This window comes from Salmo salar, chromosome ssa26 (assembly GCF_905237065.1).
Source record: "Salmo salar chromosome ssa26, Ssal_v3.1, whole genome shotgun sequence".
In the NCBI taxonomy this organism is placed as follows: Eukaryota; Metazoa; Chordata; class Actinopteri; order Salmoniformes; family Salmonidae; genus Salmo; species Salmo salar.
Genome location: NC_059467.1, coordinates 29151780 through 29174840, shown reverse-complemented (window position 1 = coordinate 29174840; position 23061 = coordinate 29151780). Strand labels below are relative to the sequence as shown.

Here is a 23061-nt window from a genome sequence, read left to right as displayed (position 1 = left end):
GCCTGATGCAGTCTCCTCTGAACAGTTGATGTTGAGATGTGTCTGAATGAAGCATTCATTTGGGCTCTAATCTGAGGTGCAGTTAACTCTAATAAACGTATCCTCTGCAGCTGAGGTAACTCTGTTTCTTCCTTTCCTGTGGCGGTCCTCATGAGAGCCAGCTTCATCATAGCGCTTGATGGTTTTTGCGACTGCACTTAAAGAAACTTTCAAAGTTCTTGGAACATTTCCATATTGACTGACCTTCATATATTTTGATTTGTTTAACAATTTTTTTGGTTACTACATGATTCCATATGTGTTATTTCATAGTTTTGATGTCTTCACTATTATTCTACAATGTAGAAAATAGTAAAAATAAAGAAAAACCCTGGAATGAATAGGTGTGTCCAAACTTTTGACTGGTACTGTATATATTACACATATATATGGATTTCCCTGCACTTACATTGTGATTTCTTTTCATGTAAATACAGAAAACGAACTAAAATGTTGTGTAATAAAGACTACAAAAGTGATAAAAGAAGAACCATGACCTAGGAGAAACTGAAATGAACTTTCAGTGTTTGTTCAAAAAGGTACAATCTTGTTTTGAGAGACATTTTGCATGTCAAACTTTAGTAGATTTCTGAACTTTGTGAACTTGTATTAGGCCTACACACATGGATGTACAATTGCAACAATCTGAGAAAAAGAAATCAAAATGGCATTATTGTAATTATCATGTTGGGATTTAATTTTATTAAAAAAGAGGAAATAAATATACGCTCTCTGCTGAGCTGTACTCTTAATATATTTTGTAGTGGGAGGAAAAGACCTTGAATATTTAGCTTTCCTTTGTAAATACTTTTACAGGTTTTCTTCTTGACACTTACAGTATACTTTGCGGATCATACGTTTGGAAAAGTCAGCAATAACTCGGGCAGCTAATGAATGTGACTGAAGCTGTAGATCCTTCATCAGCCATGTTTCTCACACAAGGGAGAGGTGTTCAGTCTCTGTTCCAATGTCCACACTAACATAGTTATTTGAATGAAGCAATGTATTGAACATTCATTCTAAGTAGTATGCTAGTGTGCATTTTGGAATGTAGTCTCCCCTGCCTGTCTCGCACAACCAACACACATAGTTCTTTTGACACTGAGGTGCACTTTAGTTTCCCATATTACACTCGCTAGCACATAATGGGCCTACTCCCCTAAGGACTGAAAGGACAGCAAACTGACAGCAAGGCTGTGCCAAATGCTGCTCTCGCTGGGACAGAAAAGACACAGTTCCACCCCAGTGTTTTTGACTGCATCGTTACCTCAGCAGAGTATAGAAGGGATTGAGTTCACTGCAAATACGTCCTGTTGTGTGTGTATTGGCAAGGCTGGCTCACTCGTCCCCGCTGGAATGTGTGTTCTTCATGGCATACTCTTGAGAGCTTCCACTCGCTTAGTCTCTTCCAGCGCCTTGAGTCTGCGAGAGAGACTACCCACTCACTGTGTTCTGGCTGTGTGTGTTTGTTTGCGTGGGCGTTTCTTTCCGTTTTGGCTGAGTCAGTGTGTTCTTCAGGCCCTGTACTGATTGTGTCCCATGCGGTGCAGCATCAATCGGCCATTGTGTATGGTGGTGTGTATTGGGGAGGCTAGAGCATTGGGTTCTACAACCAACAGTGAAGTCACATAAACAGTGACTGCTGGTATAGTCAACATGGTATAATCAACACCCCCTGAGTCATCTTTAATACTTTAAAAGCCCATCAGTATCTGTGTTCCACTCGTAGTGCCGCCTTCTGCTATCGAGTGAGCTGAAGAATCTCCAATGAGCTCTGACTGTGGGTGATGTCTGTAGTCTTCCATTCTGAACACAGTGTGTCCCTGTTGTGTTGAATTACCTTGCTATCATCAACTAGTAATGAAGTAGCTACACCATATGTGTATTGAGGGACCACGGGGGTTTGTATTGTCTCTGATATAATTGTAGATTACTGAGTTTTCAAAATTATTTTCATAATTGACTGTTGAAAAGCATAGTTTATACATCGATTGCAGTGATTCTGAATAGTATTGGGTTGGCTATGGTAGGTTAAGTTTAGGCTTGAGTAAGACTGAATATCCAGACCTTCCTTTAGAACTGAGCTGCTTTGCTGACTATGATCTCTCTGTTTCATGGGAATTGGAGGCTTTTAAGTGTTAATTTCTAGCCTGGTATCCAAACTGATATGCTGTTTCATCACTAAACACATTGTTCAGTCTGGTTTCACCAGACTAGTTCATTTCTCCATATGTCTTACTGATCAATCCACTGATGACTGGATCTGCAGACAGACTGATAGATGTAGAAGTGTCCTTACGCTCGCTGTACCTCTGTGTATTTCACACCCTCACTTTCTCACTCAACTTCCAGTCAGTATCTGATGTGATTTAACAGATAGATGTTTTATGTTCCTTATTTTCTACGGCTCAATGGAGGTGTATTTATTCATTACCATATGACATGGCTCATCTGTGCTCATCCTCGTGGTAACCAAGGGAGACACTGAGACTGGAATTCAGTATACCCTAAGTACCATTTGTAATGATGTTTAGTGGAACAGTGCTGATTGATCCAGCACCGTGTAGGAGGGCTGTCGGTACACGTTGGACTGCTAGGCAGACACACATTTGGAAATGATCTTGAAGAGGAATGGAACGTTTTATTTTACATGGTGACAATGAAACGTCACAACAGGTTACATCTGTGGTAGAGACATTCATTTAGTCTCTTTCAGCCTTCATTTAGCTGTTCACTGAGCCTATAATGAACCCATTCATCAACAAGCCCACCAGACAGACAGCCCTGTTGTCTAAACCAAGACTGATGAAGACACTCCACTCACTGAAATAACATTTACTTTAAAGGTGTTTTGTTTTCCACATTCACCTATGATGTCCTTTACCATGGTTTCTGTGTGTAAACTCAGAGACAGCCAGGTTGTTACTCTTCCTGAAAGTCAACCTAAATAGATTTAACATTGTCAGTTAGCCACTTTAGTTTGGGCTGGTTCCGACCACTAGGTCTCACAAGCCTAGTGGATTCAATAGAACAACCTTCAACTGTCATTTTGTTCCACCTCATACCTACTCTATCCATAGAACTACCAGTGCCCTTAGGCAGAAGCCCAGTCTTTGCTGCTTCCAGGTTACAATATTCACCCAAATATGATTGTTTTAGCAGGCTTTATTTTCAGACCCAACAGGCAGACAACAGGCATGGATTCATTCCTACTAGTGTGACAAGAAGACTGCTTAATTTGCTATAGGCAGACCGATAGCTCTGTTTAAGTTGAAACGTTAGTACTGGGGGGAGAGCTGTATTTGACTAAAGATGGAACAATATATTTGTTTTTATTATGTATTTTGATTAGATATTTCTGGTAGTTTGTTATAGGTCTCCCTATGTCACATACATCTACAGTGCTGAACTGACTGATTAGAAGCAGTCATAGACTCGCCTCACTGGCACAATGAAATGACCAATATGCAACAGACAGAGACTAATAAAGCACACACTACTACAGGTTAATTACAATGTTCATTTTGGGTAAAGTAGTTGCTGAAATGACGAAAATAGATTATTGGCATTGTATTTTTTGTTTCAAGCTTGATAATATCCTAAAGTCATCAAGTCTGTTCTCTTGTTTGGTTGTTTTTTGGACAGTTGCAATATTTGCAAGTTGTGGTCTGTGTAGTCGAATAATATGTTATGTAGTGGGGAGGACAAGCGTCTTAAGTCATTTGTAATTTATTGGATTACTTTCTATGAAGTTATATAGAGGAAATTGAAGTTTAATTATTTTTATTAAACATATTCTGACTATCCATGAAGCCTGTCTTTCTCTATTATTTCACATGGACCCAGTTACAGGCACTTCAAGGTATCCAGAATTACAATGTTTATTGTTCACTGGTGATATAAATATAGGATGATAATGTCTCAGTTAATAGTGTGGCTAAAAAGTCATTTTCAAAACTGATATAGTATATATTGTTGTAAAGCATTTCTGATTAATGTACTGCTATTCTTCTGCTTCCTTTATGCCCTATTATGTTCCTACTCCACCCCAGGGGGCGCTTGTTGCTCTGTGAGTCTCAGCCCTCAGGGCTCTTATCATAGCAACCCATTGCAGATGACAAGTTGGGGCTTGTCTGCTGTGAGCCAATGGGCTGAGCCAGACCTTCAGCTTCCTCTCTGTCTCAGTGCACTGCAGCCTGCTGCTGCCTGCCTGTAGACTTATAGTGGCGCTCACTGCTCTGTGCTGCTCTGATGCTCACCCACACACCCACAGCTGTTCAGCCTGGCTAGTCCCACAGAGAGAGAAGCAGAGAGGCAGTGTGTCTCCAAGCCTCTACAAAACAGAATCAGATCCTTCTCACGAGCCTCTGTAAGTAGCATGTTGCATCACTGCAGCTCTTTTGTCTCTCTTTGTCTCTGTAGCACTACAGGAAATAACATGTCACAGGATGTTGTTTGTCCTGGGTTGATGTGTGTCTAACTGATGTTATTATGGATGATGATCATGTATGATTTGTGGCTTGTAGGAGTTGTTAGATTGCCAAGATAAAATGCAACATTGTTCTGTTACATTTCTCTGAAATGGATGCGAAACACTTCAGTTGTATATGTATTTTGAAAGATGTGTGTGCCACAAAATGACTGTAGAAAGTAAAAGTATTCTGGAGGTTGTCACTGATACAGTCAGTCAGTTCAAGAGATATTGCAGTGTGACAGAGAGCCAACATGGGAACAGAGAGAGGTGTGGTGGTGGTGGTGGGTAAGATGATATAAACTGATTCTGAAGGAGTTGCAGCTGGTGACTTATGTTGTCAGTTGGTGGGCCACTAGCCCACATCCGGTGTGTAGCCCACATGGGTGAGAACATATGCATAGAAATATTAGTACCGAGCACATGGCTCATAGTAGCTACCTCTCCCTTATGACTGTGGCCTGCTCTCAGGAGGGATGTTACAGTGACAGAGTTAAAGCCTTACTATAACCATCAACTTCCACAGAACAGATAGGAAGGTTGAATTGACTCAGTGGGAGGTGAGCTAAATCCATTTTCCTGGTAGTGGATGGAGTAGAGCCAAGCCAACCAAGGCTTCGTCCCAGTACTGCAGAGTGAGAGAGGGATAGGTTGGCCAGCAGACCTGGATTCAAATGCTATCTGAAATCTTTCAAATACTTTTAGTGTTTGCTTTAGAACAAGCCTGTAATGCCATATGAGCAGGGTTTGCACTTATACGACTATTCTATTGGTTCAATTGCGCCAAGCAAGCTCAATCAAGCCCAGCTAAAGTGTTAGAAAGATTTCAAATAGTATTTGAACCCAGGCCTGTTGGCCAGTGTCTGGGGTTGGAACAGTACGGTTGCTCGTAGGGAATGAATGGAAGGTATTATTAGATTCAATGACAGTGGTGTACTGTGTGACAGCGGTGTACTGTGTGACAGCGGTGTACTGTGTGACAGCGGTGTACTGTGTGATAGCGGTGTACTGTGTGACAGCGGTGTACTGTGTTACAGCGGTGTACTGTGTTACAGCGGTGTACTGTGTGACAGCGGTGTACTGTGTTACAGCGGTGTACTGTGTGACAGCGGTGTACTGTGTTACAGCGGTGTACTGTGTGACAGCGGTGTACTGTGTGACAGCGGTGTACTGTGTGACAGCGGTGTACTGTGTTACAGCGGTGTACTGTGTGACAGCGGTGTACTGTGTGACAGCGGTGTACTGTGTGACAGCGGTGTACTGTGTGACAGTGCCCAGGAACAGGAACATAGTGTACAGGTTTGACTCGTGACAGAACACAGGAATTGATGTGGTTCAACATTGGCCTCAGCCTGGCTCTGGCTGTAATTTACAGGTGTACAGTTATGAGTCAATTCAGAATATCGAGAACTTCACCTGGTATAACCTTACATCTTAGCTTGTAGCCCTCTGTTTCTCTCTCTGTGTTGCTCTTTGTCTTTCTCTCTACCTCTCTGTTGCTCTCCCTCGCTCCCTCTGTCTCTCTGTGTTGGTCTTTGTCTTTCTCTCTACCTCTCTGTTGCTCTCCCTCGATCCCTTGGTCTCTCTGTGTTGGTCTTTGTCTTTCTCTCTACCTCTCTATTGCTCTCCCTCGATCCCTCTGTCTCTCTGTGTTGGTCTTTGTCTTTCTCTCTACCTCTCTGTTGCTCTCCCTCCCTCCCTCCCTCTCTGTGTTGGTCTCAACCCAAAGTGGTACTCCTTAGTGTGGACAAAGTCAAACTGATTATCACCTGCAACCCATAACGACACAGTCATTGCTAGCATCATCCTCAAATAACTTCCCAATAACCACACCCAGCTTATCTCACTGACTTACTATAACTCGAATTATTCCTCAGATATAGTACACAACATGTTCAGAATCAGCATCCACCTCCCCACTCACTGACATATCTGGTTTATATTCAAAACCACAGTTTAACTTCTACATTTGCACACACTCAGAGAGACAGATCCTCTACCCCAGGCAGCATCTGTGTACCACACTCACACAGTCTGTGATAGTAACTTGGCATTCTAGAGAAATGGAGAACATGTGCAAATGATTATCGCTGTGGAGAGGAGACTGAGTTACCATTGAATCAGCACAATCTCTCTTTTACTCCCTCAATTTCAAATCAATTCAAAGGCGATTATTGGCATGGGAAATATGTTTACATTGCCTAAGCAAGCGAAATAGACAAACAAAATGGAAAGGGAAAGGGAAATAAACAATCAGAAATTAATAGTAAACATTACGCTCACAAAAGTTTTAAAAGAATATAGACATTTCAAATCTTATATTGCTGGCTATGTACAGTGCTATGTAAAAATGTGCAAATAGTTGAGGTATGAAAGGTAATATAAATAAGCAGATAAATATAGGTTCTATTTACAATGGTGTTTGTGCTCCAGGTCACAAATCTTGCTGTTGTGGTGGCATACTGTTGTATTTCACCTAATGGATATGGGAGATTGGATTGTTTTTCAAATTCTTTGTGGGTTTGTAATCTGAGGGAAATATAGTGCCTTCAGAAAATATTCGCACCCCTTGACCTTTCCGCATTTTGTTGCGTGACAGCCTGAATTTTTATTTGGAATAAATTGAGATTTTGTGTCACTGGCCAACACACAATACACTATAATGTCAAAGTAGAATTATGTTTTTAGAAATGTTTACAAATTAATTAAAAATGAAAAGCTGAAATGTCTTGAGTCAATAAGTGTTCAACCCCTTTGTTATGGCAAGCCTAAATAAGTTCAGGAGTAAAAATTTGCTTAACAAGTCACATAATAAGTTACTTAGACTCTGTTTAATAATAGTGTTTAACATGAACGACTGACTACCTTTTGAATGACTACCTTATCTCTGTAACCGACACATACTGTACAATTATCTGCAAGGTCCCTCAGTCGAGCAGTGAATTTCAAACACCTATTGAACCACAAAGAACAGGGAGGTTTTCCAATGCAAAGAAGGGCACCTATTGGTAAATGGGTAAAATAAAAAAAGCAGACATTGGATATCCCTTTGAGCATGGTTATTAATTACACTTTGGATGGTGTATCAATACATCCAGTAACTACAAAGATACAGGCGTCCCTCCTAGCTCAGTTACAGAAGAGGAAAGAAATCGCTCAGGGATTTAACCATGGTGACATTAAAACCATTACAGAGTTTAATGGCTGTGATAGGAGAAAACTGAGAATGGATCAACAACATTGTAGTTACTCTATAATACTAACCTAAAGGACAGAGTCAAAAGAAGGAAGCCTACACAGAAAGAAATGTTCCAAAACATACATCCTGTTTGCAGCAAGGCACTAAAGCAAAACGTGGCAAAGAAATTAACTTTATGTCCTTAATACAAAGTATTATGTTTGGGGCAAATCCAGCACAACACATCACTGAGTACCACCTTCATATTTTCAAGCATGGTGGTGGGTGCGTCATGTTATGGGTATGCTTGTCATCGGCAAGGACTAGGGAGATTTGTAGAGTAAAAAGAAACGGAATAGAGTAAAGCACATGCAAAATCCTAAAGGAAAACCTGGTTCAGTCTGCTTTCCACCAGACAAAGGGAGACAAATTCACCTCTCAGCAGGAAAATAACCTAAAACACAAGGCCAAATATACACTGGAGTTGCTTAGCAAGACAACATTAAATGTGGCCTAGTTACAATTGTGAAAATCTATGGCAAGACTTGAAGATGGCAGTCTAGCCATGATCAATGAACTTGACAGAGCTTGAATAATTTTTGTAATAATAATGTGCAAATATTGAACAATCCACATGTGCAAAACTCTTAGAGATTTACCCAGAAAGACTCACAGCTCGTAGATCGTAATCGCTGCCAAAGGTGATTCTAACATGTATTGACTCAGGTGTGTACTTATGTAAATGAGATATTTCTGTATTTAATTTTCAATAAATTAGCAAACATTTCTAAAACATGTTTTCATTATGGGGTATTGTGTGTAAATCAATTTAATCCATGAATTCAGGTTGTAACACATTAAACATTTCCGGTTGTAACACATCATATGGAATAAGTCAAGGGGTATGAATACTTTCTGAATGCTCTGTATGTGTCTCCAATATGGTCATACATTTGGCAGGAGGTTAGGAAGTGCAGCTCAGTTTCCACCTCATTTTGTGGGCAGTGTGCACATAGCCTGTCTTTTCTTGAGAGCCAGATCTGCCGATGGTGACCTCTCGATAGCAAAGCCATGCTCACTGAGTCTGTACATAGTCAAAGCTTTTCTTAATGTTGGGTCAGTCACAGTGGTCAGATATTCTGCTACTGTTTGCTCAGTTTTCTGTTGATACTTTCCAATGTGTCAAGTAATTATCTTTTTGTTTTCTCATGATTTGGTTGGGTCTAATTGTGTTGCTGTCCTGTTGTGAACAGAGTCCCAGTACCAGCTGGCTGAGGGGACTCTTCTCCAGGTTCATCTCTCTGTAGGTGACGGCTTTGTTATGGAAGGTTTGAGAATCGCTTCCTTTTAGGTGGTTGTGGAAGTTATTTGCATCTTTTCTGGATTTTGATAATTAGCGGGAATCGTCCTAATTCTGCTATGAATGCATTATTTGCAGTTTTAAATTTTTTCATAATTCTGCATAGACTCTCAATTTGGGGTTCGTGAATTATTCATTTGTGAGAGGACCCCAGACCTCACACCCATAGAGGGCTTCTGTGGTGCTGATGTGTAGGTCAAGGTAGGTATATTGTTTTGTGTGATCTAGGGCAACAGTGTCTAGGTGGAATTTGTATTTGTGGGGCTGGAAACTGGACCTTTTTTGGAACACTATTATTTTTGTCTTACTGAGATTAACTGTCAGAGCCCAAGTCTGACAGAATCTGCAGAAGATCTAGGTGCTGCTTAATTATTTAATTTGTTTACCTTTATTTAACTAGGCAAGTCAGTTAAGAACAAATTATTATTTACAATGACAGCCTAGGAACAGTGGGTTAATTTAAAACTGCCTTGTTCAGGGGCTGAATGACAGATTTTTACCTTGTCAGCTCGGGGATTCAATCTTGCAACCTTTCGGTTACTAGTCCAACGCAATAACCACTAAGCTACCTGCCGCCCCAAGTTGGCAACAGAAGCACCACATCATCTGCAAACAGTAAACATTTGACTTCAGAGTCGAATAGGGTGAGGCCGGGTGCTTCAGACTGAGCCCTCGCCAATTTGTTGGTATAAATGTTGAAGAGGGTGGGGCAATTTTTTGTTGTTGCCAATTTTAGCTGCATACAGTTGAAGTCGGAAGTTTACATACACCTTAGCCAAATACATTTAAAGTCAGTTTTTCACAATTCCTGACATTTAATCCTAGTAAAAATTCCCTGTCCTAGGTCAGTTAGGATCACCACTTTATTTTAAGAATGTAAAATGTCAGAATAATAGTAGAGAGAATGATTTATTTCAGCTTTTATTTATTTCATCACATTCCCAGTGGGTCAGAAGTTTACATACACTCAATTAGTATTTGGTAGCATTGTCGTTAAATTGTTTAACTTGGGTCAAACGTTTTGGGTAGCCTTCCACAAGCTTCCCACAATAAGTTGGGTGAATTTTGGCCCATTCCCCCTGACAGAGCTGGTGTAACTGAGTCAGGTCTGTAGGCCTCCTTGCTCGCACACACTTTTTCAGTTCTGCCCACAAACTTTCTATAGGTTTGAGGTCAGGGCTTTGTGATGGCCACTTCAGTACCTTGACTTTGTTGTCCTTAAGCCATTTTGCCACAACTTTGGAAGTATGCTTGGGGTCATTGTCCATTTGGAAGACCCATTTGCAACCAAGCTTCAACTTCCTGACTGATGTCTTGAGATGTTGCTTCAATATAGCCACATAATTTTCCTTTCTCATGATGCCATCTATTTTGTGAAGTATACCAGTCACTCCTGCAGCAAAGCACCCCCACAACATGATGCTGCCACCCTGTGCTACACGGTTGGGATGGTGTTCTTCAGCTTGCAAGCCTCCCCCTTTTTTTCACCAAACATAACTATGGTCATTAGGCCAAAAATTATATTTTTGTTTCATCAGACCAGAGGACATTTCTCCAAAAAGTACGATCTTTGTCCCCATGTGCAGTTGCAAACCGTAGTCTGGCTTTTTTATGGCGGTTTTGGAGCAGTGGCTTCTTCCTTGCTGAGCAGCCTTTCAGGTTATGTTGATATAGGACTTGTTTTACTGTAGATATAAATACATTTGTACCTGTTTCCACCAGCATCTTCACAAGGTCCTTTGCTGTTGTTCTGGGCTTGATTTGCACTTTTCGCACCAAAGTACGTTCATCTCTAGGAGACAGAACGCATCTCCTTCCTGAGCGGTATGACAGCTGCGTGGTCCCATGGTGTTTATACTTGCGTACTATTGTTTGTACAGATGAATGTGGTACCTTCAGGCGTTTGGAAATTGCTCCCAAGGATGAACCAGATTTGTGGATGTCTACAATTTGTTTTCTGAGGTCTTGGCTGATTTCTTTTGATTTTCCCATGATGTCAAGCAAAGAGGCACTGAGTTTGAAGGTAGGCCTTGAAATACATCCACAGGTACACCTCCAATTGACTCAAATGAATGCAATTAGCCAATCAGAAACTTCTAAAGCCATGACATCCTTTTCTGGAAATCCTTTTCTGGAATTTTCCAAGCTGTTTAAAGGCACAGTCAACTTAGCGTATGTAAACCTCTGACCCACTGGAATTGTGGTACAGGGAATTATAAGTGAAATAGTCTGTCTGTAAACAACTGTTCGAAAAATTACTTGTGTCATGCACAAAGTAGATGTCCTAACCGACTTGCCAAAACTATAGTTTGTTAACAAGAAATTTGTGGAGTGGTTGAAAAACAAGTTTTAATGACTCCAACCTAAGTGTATGTAAACTTCCGACTTCAACTGTACTTGTACACATTGTTTGTGTACATGGATTTTAAGTTTTTCCCCCCCAACACTGCTTTAGATCAATTTGTATAGCACACCCTCATGCCAAATTGAGTCAAAAGCAATCAACAAAGCATGAGAAGACTTGTTTTGTTTGTTTGTCAAAATGGGTGTGCAGAGTGAATACGTGGTCTGTTGTATGGTAATTTGGTAAAAAGCCAATTTGACATTTGCTCAGGACTGTTTTCACTGAGGAAATGTAGTTCTTGGGGTCAACTTTGTGTCCACTTCTGTGGATTTGGGTGATCAGTCCTTGGTTCCAAATGTTAGGGAAAATGCCAGAGCTAAGGAGGATGTTAAAGAGATTAAGTATAGACAATTGGAATTTGTGGTCTGTACATTTTATCATTTTATTTAGGATACCATAAACACCACAAGCCTTTTTAGGTTGAGAGGTTTGTATTTTGTCCTGTAGTTCATTCAGTGTAATTGGAGAATCCAGTGGGTTCTGGTACTCTTTAATAGCTCACTCTAAGATTTTGTAATGATCATGTACAATGCCTTCGGAAAGTATTATTCTGACCCATTGACTTTTTACACCACCCCACCGGGCCACTCAAGGACATTCAGAGACTTGGCCCGAAGCCACTTCTGCATTGTCTTGGCTGTGTGCTTAGGCTCAGCTCTAGGGAGAGTCTTGGTGGTTACAAACGTCTTCCGTTTAAGAATGATAGAGGCCACTGTGTTCTTGGGGACCTTCAATGCTGCAGAAATGTTTTGGTACCCTTCCCCAGATCTGTGCCTCGACACAATCCTGTCGCGGAGCTCTACGGACAATTCCTTTGACCTCATGGCTTGGTTTTTGCTCTGACATGCACTGTCAACTGTGGAACCTTATATAGACAGGTGTGTGCTTTTCCAAATCATGTCTAATCAATTGAATTTCCCACAGGTGGACTCCAATCAAGTTATAGAAACATTTCAAGGATGATCAATGGAAACAGGATGCACCTGAGTTAATTTTCAAGTCTCATTGCAAAGGGTCTGAATACTTATGTAAATAAGGTATTTCTGTTTTATTTTATTTGATAAATTTGCCAACATTTCTAAAACCCTGTATTTGCCTTGTCCTTATGGGGTATTGTGTGTAGATTGCTGAGGATAGTACTTTAAAAAAAATCAATTTTAGATTAAGGTTGTAACGTAACGAAAGGTGGAAAAAGTCAAGGGGTCTGAATACTTTCCGAAGGCACTTTATTTGTTTTTGCGGTTTGTTATAGTGCCAGAAAAGTTTGGAGAAGTAATTTATCCATGCATGTCCATTTTGGACAGATAGCTTTTCATGTTGTTGTTTGTTTAGTGTTTAGGCTTTCTACTGCTAAGTTTACAACTTCACTTTTGCAGTAAAATGTTTTGTCCAGGAAATTGTCTAAAAGGGATTGAATTTGTTGTTGGCTAATTGTTTTCTGGTAGGTTTCTACACTACTTTCCTTTTATCTATATCGTTTCTTAATAGTATGCAGTTTACTTGGCTTTGATGCCTCATGACTGAGTTTTGTTCTGTTCAAGTAGGCTGTGATTTTGCTGTGATCTGATAGGGGTGTCAGACTGAACGCTCTGAGAGACTCTGGGTTGAGGTTGGTGATAAAGTAGTTTACAGTACTGCTGCCAAGACATGAGCTGTAGGTGTACCTACCGTAGGAGTCCCCTTGAAGCCTACCATTGACTATGTACAGACCCAGCGTGCGACAGAGCTGCAGGAGTTGTGTGACCCGTTTTTGTTGGTTCTTTTGTCGTAGTTGTTGGGCATATTGGGGAGGGAATGCTGCCACCTCCAGGCAGGTTTTTGTCCCCTGTGTTCTGAGTGTGTCAGGTGTTGTCCAGTTCTGGCGTTTAGGTCTCCACACACTAGGACATGTCCCTTGGTCTGGAAATGATTGAGTTCCCCCTTTAGGATGGAGAAGCTGTTTTTATTAAAGTATGGGGGATTCTAGTGGGGGGATATACAGTACTGTACATTCCAAAACGTTCTTCGGCTGTCCCCGTAGAAGAACCATTTTTGGTTCCACATAGAACCCTTTTGGGTTCTATGTAGAACCCTCTTTGGAAAGGGTCCTGCATGGAACCCAACATTTTTCTACCTTGAACCAAAAAGGTTCTACATGGACCAAAAATGGTTCCTCAAAGGGTTCTCCTATGGGGACAGCTGAAGAACCGTTTAAGGTTCTATAGCACATTTTTTCTAAGAGTGTAGGTAGCACACATGACAACATTTTTATCTGTTGAGATTATTTCTTTATTCATTTCTAACCAGATGTAAAATGTTCCTGTTTTGATTTATTTAATAGTGGTAAAGTCTGGGTTCCTGCTCTTTAGTCCAAAGGAAGATGACTTCAGACCTTGTATATTCCAGGATGGGATATGGTCTCTCTGTCACGGATCACTTTGATAGCAGGAGGGGTGAAGTCAGGCGCAGGAGACTGAGATCCGTTTAAACGCATGCTTAATAATCAAAACAGAAAAAATGCCGCAACAAGGCAGGTTGCAAAAACAACTAGGAAGGAGGACAGCTCCAAAGATCCACAAGGACGGGGCGCAGCCCGGCAACCCTAATGCCTAAACAAGCAACTTCACTGGGAAAACATACAACAATTCCCGACTATCAAACAACATGACAAAGAACAATCACGCACAAATCCCCAAACGAAACAGACAAACTAAATACCCCCACTAATTGACTAACACAAAACAGGTGCAGACCTAATCAGACAAAACCAACAGACACAGAATCATAGATCGGTGGCAGCTAGTGGGCAGGCGACGACGACCGCCGAGCACCGCCCGACCGGGGAGAGGCGCCACCTTCCATGGACGTTGTGACAGTACCCCCCCCCCCCCCCCCCGACGCGCGGATCCCGCAGCGCGCCGACGCCGGCCTCGAGGACGACCCGGAGGGCGAGGCGCAGGGCGATCCGGATGGAGACTGTGGAATTCCCACAGCAGAGCTGGATCCAGAATGTCCCCCACCGGGACCCAGCACCTCTCATCCGGGCCGTACCCCTCCCAGTCCACGAGGTACTGCAGGCCCCCTACCCAACGCCAGGAGTCCAAGATGGACCGGACTGTGTACGCCAGGGCCCCCCCGATGTCCAGGGGGGGCGGAGGGACCTCCCGCACCTCAGCATCCTGCAGCGGATCAGCTACCACCGGCCCGAGGAGAGACATGAAACGAGGGGTTAATACGGTAATATGAAGGAAGTTGTAACCTATAACACACCTTGTTTATTCTCCTCAGGACTTTGAACGGCCCCACAAATCGCGGACCCAGCTTCCGGCAGGGCAGGCGGAGGGGCAGGTTCCGGGTCGAGAGCCAGGCCCTGTCCCCTGGGGTAAACATGGGGACCTCAGTGCGGCGGCGGTCAGCGCTCTCCTTGTGCCATCCTACAGCCCGTTTAAGGGCCTCCTGGATGGCACTCCAGGTCTTCTTTGAGCGCTGTACCCATTCCTCCACCGCAGGAGCCTCCGTCTGGCTCTGATGCCATGGCACCAGGACCGGCTGGTACCCCAACACCACCTGAAAGGGTGACAGGTTAGTAGAGGAGTGGCGCAGAGAGTTCTGCGCCATCTCGGCCCATGGCACGAACCTCGCCCACTCCCCTGGCCGGTCCTGGCAATAGGACCGCAGAAACCTGCCCACATCCTGGTTAATACGCTCCACCTGCCCATTGCTCTCGGGGTGAAAACCCGAAGTCAAACTGACCGAGACCCCCAGTCTCTCCATAAACGCCCTCACACCCGGGACGTGAACTGGGGACCTCGATCAGAGACGATGTCCCCGGGCACCCCGTAGTGCCGGAAGACATGCGTAAACAGGGCCTCCGCGGTCTGTAGGGCCGTAGGAAGACCGGGCAAAGGGAGTAGACGGCAGGACTTCGAGAACCGATCCACAACGACCAGGATCGTGGTGTTCCCCTGAGACGGCGGGAGATATGTGAGGAAATCCACCGACAGGTGGGACCATGGTCGCTGTGGAACGGGGAGGGGCTGTAGTTTCCCTCGAGGCAGGTGTCTAGGAGCCTTACACTGGGCGCACACCGAACAGGAAGAGACATAGCGCCTCACATCCTTAACCAAAGTGGGCCACCAGTACTTCCCTTTCAGACCCCGCATCGTCCGTTCAACACCTGGATGACCCAAGGAGGGTAGAGTGTGCAACCACCGGATCAGACGATCGCGAACACCGAGCGGGACGTACCTCCGACCCGCGAGACACTGGGGTGGAATGGGTTCTGACTGCACCGCCCGCTCGATGTCCGCATCCACCTCCCAGACCACTGGTGCCACCAGACAGGAGGCAGGGAGGATGGGAGTGGGATCAATGGCCCGCTCCTCGGTGTCGTAGAGACGCGACAGTGCGTCGGTCTTCAGGTTCCGGGAACCTGGGATGTACGAGAGGGTGAACTGAAACCTCGTAAAAAACATGGCCCACCTGGCTTGACGAGGGTTAAGTCTCCTCGCTGCCCGGATGTACTCCAGATTTCGGTGATCAGTCCAGAAGAGGAGAGGGTGAGTGTGGTACTGTCACAACGTCCACAGAAGGTGGCGCCTCTCCCCGGTCGGGCGGTGCTCTGCCTGCCATCTGAACTCCCGGGCGAGCTTCTCCAGCACCGGTCCGCAGTGTGCCCTCTGCGACCACAGTGGGCGCAGGAGAGGACCCCTCTTCCGGTCCTCCTAGCTGCAGTCCCTCCTATCTCCATGGGCGTTGGAGCAGGAGGACTGGAAGGTGGAACAAAAAGGCCCTGATTGGAATGCCCCCAGGCAGCCAGCAGGTTGTCCAGCCTGATGGATAGATCTATGAGCTGGTCCAGGGTGATGGTATTGTCCCAACAAGCCAGCTCCCAGCGGACATCCTCTCTAAGACTACATCGGTAGTGGTCAATCAGGGCCCGTTCATTCCACCCCGATCCAGCGGCGAGGGTCCGGAACTCCAAGGCAAAGTCCTGAGCGCTCCTCGTCTCCTGTCTCAGGTGGAACAATCGCTCACCCGCCACCTTGCCCTCCGGGGGATGATCGAATACCGCCCGGAAGCGGCGGGTGAATTCCGGGTAGTCGTCCCTAGCCGAGTCTAGGCCCTCCCAGACTGCGTTGGCCCATTCTAGGACCCTCACCCTCTCCTCTTCAGAGGGGAGGGGGGGCGGATGGTCGCCAGGTACAGTTCTAGCTGGAGCAGGAACCCCTTGCACCTAGCGGCCGTTCCATCGAACTCCCTGGGGGGCGTGATCCTGATCCCACTCGAGCTGGGTTCCGTTGGTGCCGGTAGAGACACAGGGTGGTAAGCTGGCGTTGGTGTGGGTGGGGGAGCAACTCTCAGCACCTGGTCCATGGCGCCAGCACCTCAGCACCAACGCGCCAGCACCTGGTCCATGGCTGTGCCCAGGCGATGGAGGAGGCTAGCATGCTGTGTCACCTGTTCCTCCATGGACAGCGCTTCTGCTCCTGCTGACTCTATGTTTTGGTGCGGGATTCTGTCACAGATCACTTTGATAGCAGGAGGGGTGAAGTCAGGCGCAGGAGACTGAGATCCGTTTAAACGTATGTTTAATAATCAAAACAGAAAAAATGACGCAACAAGGCAGGTTGCAAAAACAACTAGGAAGGAGGACAGCTCCAAAGATCCACAAGGACGGGGCGCAGCCCGGCAACCCTAATGCCTAAACAAGCAACTTCACTGGGAAAACATACAACAATTCCCGACTATCAAACAACATGACAAAGAACAATCCCGCACAAATCCCCAAACGAAACAGACAAACTAAATACCCCCACTAATTGACTAACACAAAACAGGTGCAGACCTAATCAGACAAAACCAACAGACACAGAATCATAGATCGGTGGCAGCTAGTGGGCAGGCGACGACGACCGCCGAGCACCGCCCGAGAGGCGCCACCTTCCGTGGACGTTGTGACACTCTCTCTCTCTCTCTCTGAATCCTTCCACAGCAGAACTGTAGAACTGCTTGACAAACAGAGAAACAGATTCATAAATCGGAATATTCCTCTTCAACAGGAAATATTTGTATTTTGGCAGTTCATCACACACACACACACACACACACACACACACACACACACACACACACACACACACACACACACACACACACACACACACATTAACTTGGGCCCAATTGTCTCTTAGATGACTTAGTATCATTACTGTGTGGTTCGTGTTGTAAATTTTAACCATTGTTTCACATGTTTCTCATGCAAGGAAATATAATGATGATCCTTTTTATACGGTCTCATGTACCGCTCTAAAGGGTTTTCAAACCTCTGCCTGGTGTATGCATTATGTACAGGTGTCCACTGCTACTCCACTGACTGACACGGAGCTATACTCTACCAGAGGAGGTGCTGTGAGCGGCTGGAGGTCGTCATGGCAACCCAGAGACATGTACCCAGTGACAGTCTGGCTAGAACATTCAGGTCAGCTATGGTGGGCATGTGTCTGTGTGGGCCTCATACGTAACTGTAGTAGACTGTAATGTGCCGCAGGGGAAATGTATTTGGGCCTGTAGCCTATGATAGAGTACACCGTGATCTATGGTCAGTGTTGAGTTTCTTGAAGAATAAGAAAATACATGTTGTTTTACTATGTTACACATTCTTCCCATTATGGAGAAGGTTAGGATTTGGGGGAAGATAAGCTTATCCTAGATCTATACCTATGGGTGGGCAATATCTATCAGTAGTCTATGGGGGTGGAAAAGTGGCTGTATGGTTCTTTAAGGTGTATTTTGTTCAGGTCCTGTGCCAGAAACCCTAGTGAGGTCATCTCCACTAGACTGAGAGACATGCTCCACAGCTTCATCCAGCACTACCAGGAACCATGGGAGGAGAACCGCAGCCTAGACAGAGGTGTGTGTGTGTGTCTGTGTGTATGCATGTGTTGATATATTGACATTAATGTGCACTTTTCAGTAACTTCCTGTTGTTTGTAGAGAGAGGAGTGAAGTTCTCCAGCCAGACAGAGGCTTTGTACTACAGGGTTCTAGAGGCTGTCATCAATCAGGAGAGGAAGAGGCTGGAAGCCAAAGACCTTTTAGTGAGTCCTCTGCCCTCTGCTGTCTATGACTGGAACTGCACTGTTTAGTGTTGTTAAGCATTCACTTTACAATTCCCTCTGGGTGCACTGTTGTATTTTATTTATGTATTTTTTATTTAACCTTTATTTAACTAAGCAAGTCAGTTAAGAACAAATTCTTACTTACAATGACGGCCTACCAAAAGGCAAAAGGCCTCCTGCGGGGACAGGGGTCTGGGATTAAAATAAATAAATAAATACAATATAAATATAGGACAAAATGTTGTACAGACATGTATAGTATAGAGGTTGTCCTTGATGACTTGTTTCTTTGGCAGGGCATTCTGGAGCATGATCTGTTCCAGCGCTCTCTAGTGGCCTGTTGTCTGGAGATGGTTATCTTCTCCCATCAGCCACCTGGCAGCTTCCCCCTGGTCATTGACATCTTTAGCCTGGCGCCATACGACTTCTACAAGGTAACATCTACACAAAACACCTGCAGTACATGTCATACTGTACTGTAACATCGTAGGTTTTGTGTAAAGGAGGTGGTTTCACGTGATAAGTAACCTTACCTGAAACCTCCTCAAGCTAATGCCTAGGCTTGGGCTCAGACGGCTTACACGGTCTTGGGGCATACAGACGTCCTGGGTTCAAACACGTCTACTGTAATCTTAGTGATCTATTTAGGTGCTGTTTAACCCTCTACTGTGTGTGGTGTGTCCCAGGTGATAGAGCTGGTGCTGCGGGCTGAGGAGGGCTTGCTGCCGGCTGTGGTCAGGCGTCTGATGCATATAGAGGAGCAGGTCCTGGAGAGTCTGGCCTGGAGGAGAGACTCACCACTCTGGGATCAGATCAGAGCTGCTAAGGGACAGGGACAGCTGCCTGCATACCATCAGGTCAGCGGGCAATGGTTCAAATTCACCTATTTGTGAACTGGGCAAATTATACAGTGCACCCTCTCAAAGTATATAGAGCAACACTGCTGGCGCACTCGAAACAAGTTGATCTAATATGGCGTCATGGCGGCTGTCGTTCCATTAAAAAGAGGAAACAAAATGATCCCAAACTTGAGTTAACAGATGGTTCTATGTGTGTTCCAGGTGATGCTCCCCCAATACTCAGAGGACACAGACAAGATGGTCAAGATCCCTCCCACCCCTTCACACTTGACCCCAAGCCTTGTGAGTGGGATCCATGGAAATGACCTGAACTCCCCGATTACCCACCATGAACGCTACAGCTCACCCCCTGCTGGCTCAAAGATGGCCGCTTGCCCTACCACACCAGTCAGCCCATCCCAGTCCTCCTCTGTCATTGTTACTGGACAGACTGTAGTCACCATGGCATCAGCAACTGTCACCACCAACAATGGCCAGTCAGTCACCATACCGGTTCGAGGTAAATACCTTCTCTCAGATGAAACCCAATATGGCCATAGAAATGACAACCCTAATAGAATACTGACATAATGTAATACATCTTGTAATAAACATGGTATATACCTTGTTTACATATCACAACAACCACTGCTATTTGTTCAATTAAACCTCTTCCACACCCAGGCATTGCCAATGACCGGGGAGGCATCACATTTACCCTCAGTGTTGTAGATCAGCCCATTCCTCCACAGCAGGTCTCCAGCACCTCTACCCAGCAGCCCCAGAACCCAGTCACACACAGACCTCAGAGTAAGGGCTCCATCTCACTGTTCCTCCGCAAGGTAGGCTTTACTCACAGATTTCTACATACCTGAGCTGGCCTGAATGCTATGAGCCTAGATATTTAGTTACAAGACAAAGGCCATACTCCTTCCCTCTGTCTCAGGTCTACCACCTGGTGAGCATGCGTCTGAGGGACATCTGTGTTAAACTGGACATCTGTGAGGCGCTGCGGCTGAAGATCTGGACCTGCGTTGAACACTCCTTGGTCCACTGCACTGACCTCATGCTAGACCGACACCTGGACCAAATACTAATGTGTGCCATCTATGTCATGGCCAAGGTAGCACTATTTACTTTGCCTCTAGACTTTTTGCTATACTTCCTTAACGCAGATGGTTTTATGACTTGGGTGATCGACAGCAAGGCATTCAGCCTTCTATACTTCTTCAGCTGTGTATTGATGATAATAATGTAATATAATACCTTCATTTCCATGTTTATGCTGTGTGTTGCTCGTGCAGGTAAACAAAGTGGACATGCCCTTCAAGCTCATCCTGCAGTGCTACAAGACTCAGCCTCAAGCAAGCAACTCTGTAAGGAGATCAATGTTTTGCTTGCTTTTGTGTGTGTGAGTTAAATCCAGCTTGTTTGTTATTGTGTAGTTGATGAAGTCTGTATTGTCCTCCTGTCAGGTATTCAGAAGTGTTCTGATCTCAGGGAGAAACACCAAGACCTCACAAAACTCTCCTGGAGGATCCAACAGAGAAAACAGTTAGACAAATAGAAAAATACATACATTCACATGGATATGTTTGCATCATAATATGCATGAATTAACAAATAATTTAATGAAATAATTAAGTATTAAAACTGATAATTTTTTATGGTGATGCTGCTCTGTTTCCGAGTTGATGTAGACCCCAGCAGTGGCTTGCTTACCTACCAGACCCCTCCCACCCATCCTACAGGACCCAGAGCTCCCTGTAGACAGGACCAGGGGGAGAGAGGGCACCTCATCTATTTCTACAACACCGTCTATGTCAAACAGATGAAAGACTTTGCCCTCCGCTACACCTCCAGCTCTCTGACCATAGCCGGGGTGAGGGGACATTTTCTTATACTACCTAATGGAGTCAGTAGTCGTCATACACAATACATAGGAAACACTTTACCAGTGGTCTCAGATAACTGTGGTCCAAACTGTGGTATAACATCATGGGTACTTAAAGGTCATCTGATCCGGTAATATAAGTAAGAGAAGTCCTTGAACAGATGCAGTGCATTGTTCCTAGGCCCAGTGCTATCATCACTGTCCAACAGAGATTCTGACCACATTCGGATTATTTTTCTATGCACAGGTTGAAACCCCTCCCCTTTCGCCATACCCCTGGCAGCGTATTGGATCCTTGCGCAGACTCCGCCCCTCCAACCACCATTCCCTCTACATCTCCCCCCACAAGCCCAGCACACACCCCTCCCCCCGCACTGGGGTTCTCTACATTTTCAGCAGAAGCACCTCAAAGGTCAGAGGTTGGAAATACATCTCAAATTCTGCTAACGGTTCCCTAACTGACCCTCTTCTATACTTCCTGTCTGAAGCCTAACTAACATTACACATATTTTAACTTCAGTAACTGTGAAAAACAAAAGGCCTGGTCATCGTAAATACACAGTACATAACTAGTCGTGTGTTGCTAATCGTTGTATCCCACAGAGTCTGAGAGAGATCAGCGACATGATGAGGACATTTCAGTCACGCACCAGGAAGCGCTGTGCAGCCTTGCTGCAGGAGGATGGTGAGGAGGAGGGTGGGCCGCTTGTGAAGAGACCCTGTCAGGATAGACCGTCAAACTTGCAGAGAAAGCTCAGGGACTTCGACCAGGCACTGACGAGGGCCCAGAACCAGCAACAAGCCCAGAGCGGGGCCAAGGCACTGCATCAGGCAACAGCACACAATGGGACGCATTGATGACATCTCACTTTCTTTGACTTACCGTCATGCTTCATACTTCTTGCAGGTCTACCTACACTCATTGGCAGAATATGGACGACAGGCACTGATAATGGGAGAATGGATGCTGTGGATCTACAATGTTAGAAAGAATTGGCATCATTAGCACTCAGCGAAGCTCTCTTAGCAAGCAATGTTGATGATTAGAAAAGCTGATTTGTACTAATAATGAGGGTAATGTAATAATCTGAAGGTAACTAGGGCTCTGTATCAAATATCATATCATACATATCATATGCAGTATATATTCATCCTAAGGAAGCCGTAAAGGATTTGTGCTGGTACTGAGCACTGTGTACAGTTTGTGTTTGGTGAGAGGGAGGAGACGAGATGTCTCTCTCTGGAACATACAGTATGTAATTAGTTTCAATTTTGAAGTTTCATTTGTCACATGCACAAGTACAGTGAAATGCTTAACTTGCAAGCCCTACCCAACAGTGCAGTATTCAAAATAAAAAAAGCGTAACTAATTTAAAACAAATTAAACACAGATATATGACATATAGGTGAGCCTTTTTAAATTATTATACAGCGTAATGTATCTGTTAGGACCAGATGTTAGATAATATTCTGCTTTTCTCTACCAGTGTTGAATTTGTACTGATCTGTGGCACACATCCTTTACTTCTTTGTATTGTGATGGGTAAACATAACTCTGTTTTTACATTTGTCTTGTTGCTTTTTGTCCTATGTTGCTCTGTCTGTATGCTATGTCTTGCTTGTCCTATGTTGCTCTGTCTGTATGCTATATCTTGCTTGTCCTATGTTGCTCTGTCTGTATGCTATATCTTGCTTGTCCTATGTTGCTCTGTCTGTATGCTATATCTTGCTTGTCCTATGTTGCTCTGTCTGTATGCTATATCTTGCTTGTCCTAT

The 23061-nt window shown here is 44.5% G+C and overlaps 1 protein-coding gene across 6 annotated transcripts; it reads left to right on the top strand.

The window, feature by feature from the left end:
- The first annotated feature begins 261 nt into the window (after positions 1–261).
- On the top strand, positions 262–23061 carry LOC106587590 (retinoblastoma-like protein 2). 6 transcript variants are annotated; one of them, XM_045708065.1, is made up of 15 exons: positions 262–4408; positions 12377–12489; positions 17786–17912; positions 18232–18344; positions 18428–18531; positions 18849–18986; positions 19239–19409; positions 19614–19911; positions 20076–20233; positions 20338–20514; positions 20696–20767; positions 20867–20945; positions 21092–21273; positions 21533–21697; positions 21889–23061. In XM_045708065.1, exons 3-15 carry the CDS (start codon positions 17863–17865, stop codon positions 22141–22143), a joined length of 1962 nt encoding a protein of 653 aa, XP_045564021.1. In that variant the 5' UTR covers positions 262–4408; positions 12377–12489; positions 17786–17862; the 3' UTR covers positions 22144–23061. The 6 variants fall into 6 exon arrangements, with proteins under 6 accessions (XP_045564021.1, XP_045564019.1, XP_014031591.1 ...); XM_045708063.1 differs by having other exon boundaries at positions 21083–21273; XM_045708066.1 differs by having other exon boundaries at positions 264–4408; positions 21143–21273.